Consider the following 7848-nt stretch of genomic DNA (forward strand, 5'->3'; position numbering starts at 1 on the left):
AGGAGATTGATAGGAACAAAAAGAAATGGAGAAGACTCTTATCTTTCCCTTTCCTTCCTTTTCTTGGAAACCATCAACCCTTCAAAGCCTCAGAAGCAAGTCCTAGAACTTCATCAAACAATATAGTACAGGCTCTCATTACTTAAGATCAAATGCAAAAGAATCAACTATCAAACTAAAACTACCTAGAAAAGACATAAGATACTTATATATTGGAACTCCAACCGCTGCCAAAGGCTGGATAAAACTCGAAGAGGAAAAAGAAGAATGAGCAATAACAGAATAATCCAGTGACTATTTAGGACTTTTTTCTCTTTGCAAACTTCACCCATCAGATCCAAGAACTTCTACTGCCAACTAAATATACCGAAATAATTCCTTGATAGCGTAGTATTTATGTATCAGATTATCCAGAATTAAAGTTTGCTCAAGACAAACTCAGTTGCTCTGCAAAGTGAGCAGCAGGACTTGCAAGACTAAAAGGGTTACAACACTAAAGACAAAACTGGGGAACAACAATGACTCAGAACTACCAAGCAGATTAACGGTAGCGGCGGAGAGAGATAGTCTGGTTCCTCTTCCAGGTTGCTCTTCTTGAAGGACGTGCTTTGTGGTGCAAGTGTCCTTTTCCTCGGAGACCCCTGTATTTCTTACCAGCTGAAGTGAGACCACGAAGTTCTCTGTGCTTATGCACTGGGTTGCATATCCAGTTAATCCTTGGATCATTACGGATGGCAGCATGGGCTTGGTCAACCAGTATCACCTCAAAGTACTTGTAGGTAGAATCCTACATTCAACAACATTGCAATTCAGATTTCGTAAGTTTTTTGAACCAAATATGGAGAAAAGAAAGGATTCAATGGAGACCAGAGCATATCAATATTATAGTAATATCACCTATTCGAGCAAACAAATATAAAATATCAATGTAGTCAAAACCAAACTTCAAGCAAACAAATAATTTAAACAACTTAAAATTAGCAACTAATGGTGATTCAGAATACGTAGTTCCTTGTCTGAAGCAAAATAAGGATGCATTAATTTCAAGAAAGGAGAATCAACCAACTGACCTCATTAATCCAGTATGAATTGAGAACCTTAAGGCCGCCCAACTTCCTACCAGCACGCTCCTCAGCAACAGAGCGCTTGCTGCGCTGGAACTTCAATTGGGTAACACCTTGGTTGGTGGGCTTACCATACACAATACCTTTGGGAACAGGCCTCTTCCTTCCACCACGTTTCACACGAACACGGTAGACCACATAGCCCTATTATATAAAGATGACAAAGGTCATAAGTTAGAACAACCAAACGGAAATCAAGCAAGAAAACATAAAACTTCTCCATAATGCTGTTATTTGGCAAACAATAACTGACCACGTGCAGGCCCTTATTAGAAAGATAACTTGTTAGAGCTTGTTTTCATTCCCTGGCACGGAAACTACATATAAATCATGAAAGAATAACCTAATAAGGGAATCCTGGATTTCTCCCCAACCTAGCAACAAGCAGATATAACAGTCAAAGCTATACAATTAGTCTTTGAGTTGTCCCCCTTTTATTGGTGTGACAAGTGACTTGTCTTTAGACTTATTTATTTCACCCAAAAATTTCTCATGGCGTCTAATGATGAAAGAATAAGGGAATTCTACGGCCTTCGACAAAGAAACCTATACAAACCAGCACATCCGTGTCCTGGATTTACACCCAACTAGAGCAACAACAAGAGATACAATAGTTAACACGATATAACTAGTCTATAATCTCTTTATTTATTTATTTATTTTCACAAGTGAATAGTAAGTAATCTCACTTTTTGAGTTTGTATAGATAAATTTGGAACAAGAATGTCCCCTGCTTAAGGACAGCATGCACAAATTGAGAAACGATCCAAATTTAAGAAAACAGTTAAAAAAGAGGAGTGATTACTCTTATTGATTCAATCATCAATTGTCCTGTCGCTAGAAGCACCAACCTAAATGGCTTCATACAGATTAGACACACTACTAAAAAGAACAAATCCTATAAGAATTGGCATAGATCAAAATTCAGTAATTAAGAACACAACAAACAAACAGTTACCTGCTTGGCTTTGTAGCCCAAGCGACGTGCTTTGTCAGGACGAGTAGGCCTAGTAACACGGACAATGGAGGGAAGCTGACGGTACTCCCAGCACCTCACCCTTTGCAAGAACCTCATCACATCAGACTGCTTCTTCCTCCATAACTCCGACACATAAGTGTAAGCACCTGCATTTCCGCAACAATACCAATATAGAAATTAATCCACACTCTCAAATCTAAAACCTTTTCTTTTATTGGTAAACGATGTGTATCCAGAAAAAAAAAATTGATGTGCATATAAATATAAGCATCAAGTGAGTACTGAGGAATATGTACAATATAGAAACACTACAGGTTTCGTAATGTGCTAAAAAAAAAATCGAACATGACTTCAAATCTAAAACCAGTTAAACAACTCATCTGCTCATAAAGATAAGCAATTATGTACTTAGCGCAGAAACCCACTTGAAACTTACACAATTAAACCAGATATGTTACATAACCGTTCACAAAAGAGAAGACCCATTTTCCAACATTCAGAGATTTACCGATTCAATGAAAAAAGGCACACACAAAAATAAAAGGAAAATGAGAGATTTTCGACATTTTGAGAACTTTACCCATTGAATCGCTTCTGGTGTGTCTCTTCTCCTCTAGGATGGGTTGTGGAGGGACTAGGGTTTTACAATGTTACCGTTTTTAAACGATGATTATGACAAAGGTCCTCAACTGGGCCTGTAGCTGGTTACTGGACCAAACACATTGTATGAATGGGAAGGATCTGGGCCTATCTTGTCAGTGGGTTGGGTTTACGGGGATTTGCATTTATACCCGCTTTTTGGGTCACGTTTTAACTTGTGTCCGCTTTGTAAAAAATTTGCAAGCGTACCCACTTTTTCACGTAATTTCAGCATACGGGACTGAAGTAGCAAAAACAATCACGCAAAACTTCAGCATTCTAGTAGACGGGCCTGTAATAGCAAAAATTGCTGAACCAAGTGTGCTGAAGTTTTTGTTTGTAATTGCTGAATTTAAACATAGTAGCTAAAGTGAGCAGATTGAGAGTTTGACACTTTTAGATAGACGTGAAATTAAAATCTCAAAGAACAAGCGTAAAATAGAGTGTGTTATGGAAATTTGTACCAAACTACCACTATTATGCTTAGCTCCACGGTGGGGGCTGATCGGGTCCAAGCCTGCACTACTATTGAGTAGCAAGGATGGTCGATGCAGTTTTACCCAACAAGGTCGGGATAGAATCCACAAGGAGTTAACTTGTTTGGAGTTAGGTTTATATCCAAGTAGAGATGCAGATTTTGCTCTTAATTGCACTTCCACAAATGGTTGGTTTGTTTTCTGCTTCTACTTCTATTCTATAGCATGCATTATTTGAAACTAAGTACAATGCTTTTGTTGTTGATTTTCAAGGGTTTAAAAGGACTAGGATAGTGACTTCCACCTAGGTGGATATCTAACGGGTAGCAAGAATCTAGGACAATCATGTGATTAATTGGGGTTGTAATATAGCTATCACACCCGGGTACTCACTCTATACATCTCGGTAGTTTGAGTGATTTTTTCCAATTTGGCTTTCTCAAGTCCAAATGGGTATTCATGCAATTTAAGTAATTTTAGCTCAAGTCGGGTACTATTATCTCTAGGTTTTACCCTTTAATTGGGGCTATCAATTTCTTGAGTTCACCCCAATTCCTTGTTAGTATAGTTTTCCTAGACTTACTCCCTCTTTCTCAAGTAGACTAAGTCATAAATGTATGAATCAGTGTTTTCAACCACTAATTCTATAGTTCTAGCAAGAACTAGACTAAATACTACTAACACATACACATTCAAGCCCTAAAATTCAAACCCATCAAATACCCACACTAGGATTGTGTGACAACCCTAGCTATGGGTTTAACTACTCATGAAAATAACAGAAATCAAAGATGAAATAAAAATAAAATCCATAATACTAAATTAAAAGATGAAAAGCTAATGTTAAAAGTTGAATCTAATACAAAATTTCCCAAAATGGAACTTGCAGCCGTCTCACATGCTCAGCAAAAACAAAACTTAACCTAAAAATGTCAAAAAGATCTATTTATACTAAGCTGAAATTTTCGGACAAAAATACCCTTGCAGAGGTTTTGCAGCCACGTAATTTTGACCGCAGCTGCACTCTTGCTTTCACGACCGCGTAATTCTAATTGCGGTTCGCTTTTCTTCAATCCTGGGTCTGGGTTGAACCTTGTTTTGTGCACTGTATACTTTCCACCACGTCCGCGTGAGAGGCATTCGCGACTGCGTAATTTAGACGTGGACCGCCCTTCTCACTTTTGCATCACTTGTGAACTCTCTCAATCTTGGAAACCGCGGTCCGCGGAATTCTAATCGAGGCCACAATGGTACTTTCGCGGCTGCCTCTTTCTGATGCGGTCTGCGTTAATATTTGTGGCAAAAAATAACCTCTCTAATTCTCCATTTCGTGGACTGCGTATTATGACCGCGTCCGCACTTTCGCGGCCGCACTTTTTTGTCACGGTCCGCGTTCCACAGCTCTTGGCTCAGTCTTGGTCTTTGTTCAAGTTTTTACTTCTTTATGAGTTGATCATGGCTACTTTGGCTCATTGTGAACAATCCCTGCAAGCAAGCATATTACATTAGTTTTCGGGATTATCTTTATGCATTTTAAGCCCAAAACACAAGTAAAAGAAAGCAAATAATGATTAAAATCCCCACTTATCAACTCCCCCAAACTTAAGCATTTGGTTGCCCTCAAGTAAATAAGGTAATTCCCACCTCCACTAAAACAAAACAAAAAGATATTTCAGCTACCCTAATGTGAATCAATCATGCATCAATTGGGACTAACAATTACCCTCAACACAAATGAATTATCAACAACACAAAAGCTTTTGAGAACCATAGTTCCAATGCGACACTAGAGCATCACGAGTTGACTGAATTCACCAAGGAAGCTCGCTCTATTACGTAGGTCATTGTGGAACCCAAACTCTTCCTCCTCTACTTTCCATAAGCAAATCTCACTTTAGATTGTAGCACTCAAAACAAGGATTGTGGAGAAGTACACTCATCTCTCTCAAGGGAATGTCACAAGTCCGGCTCTAAGTACCATAAGCTTGCCACTTATGTAAATCACCACTAATGTAAGCTCTCTCAACTCAAAAACATATAGGTCTTTTGCGGGAATGTAATGAAGGCTTTTGGATCAAGGTAGGACTTATTGGCATATGATGGTTTCATCTTTCCTTAAGCACTCCATTTTCTCATTTTGCTCACACTTTCTTGACTCTTTGAGTCATTTTCTTCTTCCTTAGGGGAACTAGAGAGACACACTGTCACTCTTTATTGCTCATGACGATCATTTTTCTCCTTTTCTAATCATTCTACGCCTTTCATCATTGCTTTCGTTGAATCCCTTCACTTTTCTATCTTATTCACTTTCTTTTTGACTTTTTGACTTTTCTTTCTTTTCTTTTTGCCTTCCCTTTTCTTCATTTTGTACCTTTTATCACTTTCATATTCCTTATCTCTCCCCCAAACTTATGATTTTGCCAATTGTGAATGCTAAGGAAAAATCGGGTGCCAAGAGAGGGTTATTATAGAACGGATAAAGGCTTGTATCGTGGTTATTGAAAGAAAAGAGCTTCGACTCAAAGGAGTTGACTAGGGATATCATATTGGTAGGCTACGAATGCTTTCAAGTATCAAATTGGATCAAGGAGAGCCTATAATCATTTCTCAAGTCGAGCTACACTTATAATTTTGCCTAGACAAACATTCAGGGCAAATTCTAGACTTATTAGCATGGGACTTGGACTTGCGATTCAATACCTCACCTCACAAGCTATTGGATTGTTAAAGAGAACAGAGTTGAGGGCCCACAACAACCCTAGCTAAGATTGAGCGTCACAAATGGCTCCAAGAAGCCACTCGATGATTGTTTAGTCAACACAAAAGTCTAAAGGTCACAACTAGAACTATTCTTTGCCAATCAACTTGTTTCTAACCATAAGGTCGAATGTAAATTTGTTAGGCCTAAGTGAAGCCTAGTTGAGACACTTTTATTCATTACTACTATTTACACCAAAACATAAAGAAAAACGGACTCAACCCCTTAAGAAGGTTATCACGCCATCCATCGTCGGGAAGAGCTACCCGGTTCACACAACACCCACCTTTGGAAAGAACCATGACATTAAGAAAATCAAAGTCTTATTGTTCTCATAAAATGTAAAAAGAATCTAACAACTTAAAAAGAAACTACTAGAGGAAATAAGAAGCTATGAATTACAATTACGAAAGAAGTTATGAAGTAAGCTACGGAAATCAAACTGAATATATACAACTTGAAGTAATGCGAATATATACATAAATGAATATGAATATGTACATCAAATGGTAAAAATATATACATACCAAAATGTGAAAGTAACTAATACATACATATCAAAATGTAAAAGTAACGAATATATACATACTAAAAGTAAAAATAAAGAGAAGCAAAGATAAAGAAAAATAGTATCATGGTTATTACATACCAATGTCACCAAATCATCACCAATCAAAATAGACCCTCCCCCCTCCCAAATAATAGATAGCATTATCCTCAATGCTAATATTAAAATAAGATCAGGGAAAGGGTTAGAGAGTAAAGAAAAATCTCTATGTGGTCTGTATCGGGTCCGACACATGAGTGGGGTCTTCAGACTACATAGGATCAGTAGCTCCCTCCGGGTCCTCTAACTAGATCTCCAAATCCTGTGACTGGGGGACCGCGGGGTTGCGGAGCATCTGGATCATCTCCTCAGCACTATGTGTAGTGGCAGCTGGCTCCTTAGATTGGCCAGCTGCTAGTGCCTTATGCTCTGCTGCCTGTGCTGCTAGGACTTGCTCCTCCATGAGCAAAACCAGTGGTATGTCTCCAGCAGAAGTAAACCTCTCTACCTCCTTCTTCAGCTGCTCTACTGACTCCTTTGAGGCCTGAGTCTTCTTCATCTTCTTCATTTGCTTGCCCAGATCCTTGATGGGCTTACCTTGTGTATCCAAAGTCTTCAGGATCGTCTTTTGGTTGTCCAGGAGCTTCTTCTGGTTGTCCAAAAGCTCATTCAATGAATCCTCCACTGATGGAGGTCCTAAAGTTGTGGTGGGACTGACTATGCTGCTACTGCACTAGATAAGACATACATTTTTTATGTAGCTGTCTGCATCCAGTTGTTGATGTAGGATAAAGTTTGAGAAACCCGCAGTACAGTCTGAGGGTAAGTGGAAGATGAGGGCACAAATAATGACACTGTGACAGATAGCCCAGATGAAGGAGGAGGCATGGCAGTAGAAGGACCCCCTGTTGTGGAAGGCTCTGACCCGGTGGACACTATCCTAGGCTCTTTAGACTGTCCAGTGGAGATAGCGGGTTTACCCTTTGCTTTAGGGTTGTTCAGTCCTTGGAGGTTGTACCAGGAGAAGAGATTTTTAGGCTTTGCCTTTGTGTCATAATTCTTATTCTCAACTCCTTGGTCCTTGAAATACATGGTGAGGAAGTTGGGGTAGGGGTAGGCTTTTCTTCCTTTTCAATTGCCTTTGTGATGTGATAGTACATGAGGTTCCCCACATTGATAGGATACCCCGCCATAATGGAGGCTATCAAGACTGCCTGGGTGAGTGGGAGAACATTATCGTGCTGACATGGGTACAGCCGGCTGCATACAAATGTGGACCACCCTTTGGCTTCAAAGTTGAGGGTGTTTCTAGCTATTGGGACTCC

The 7848-nt window shown here is 39.3% G+C and overlaps 1 protein-coding gene across 1 annotated transcript; it reads right to left on the reverse strand.

The window, feature by feature from the left end:
- Nucleotides 1-364: 364 nt before the first annotated feature.
- LOC104242980 (large ribosomal subunit protein eL15-like) lies at nt 365-2772 on the reverse strand. Its single transcript, XM_009798093.2, has 4 exons — nt 2684-2772; nt 2083-2249; nt 1071-1268; nt 365-787 (listed from the first exon to the last, which is right to left on the reverse strand). The coding sequence occupies exons 1-4, from the start codon at nt 2685-2687 to the stop codon at nt 542-544; spliced, it is 615 nt and encodes a 204-aa protein (XP_009796395.1). The 5' UTR covers nt 2688-2772; the 3' UTR covers nt 365-541.
- Between the last annotated feature and the right edge of the window lie 5076 nt (nt 2773-7848).

Source organism: Nicotiana sylvestris, chromosome 3, assembly GCF_000393655.2.
Source record: "Nicotiana sylvestris chromosome 3, ASM39365v2, whole genome shotgun sequence".
NCBI lineage: Eukaryota > Viridiplantae > Streptophyta > Magnoliopsida > Solanales > Solanaceae > Nicotiana > Nicotiana sylvestris.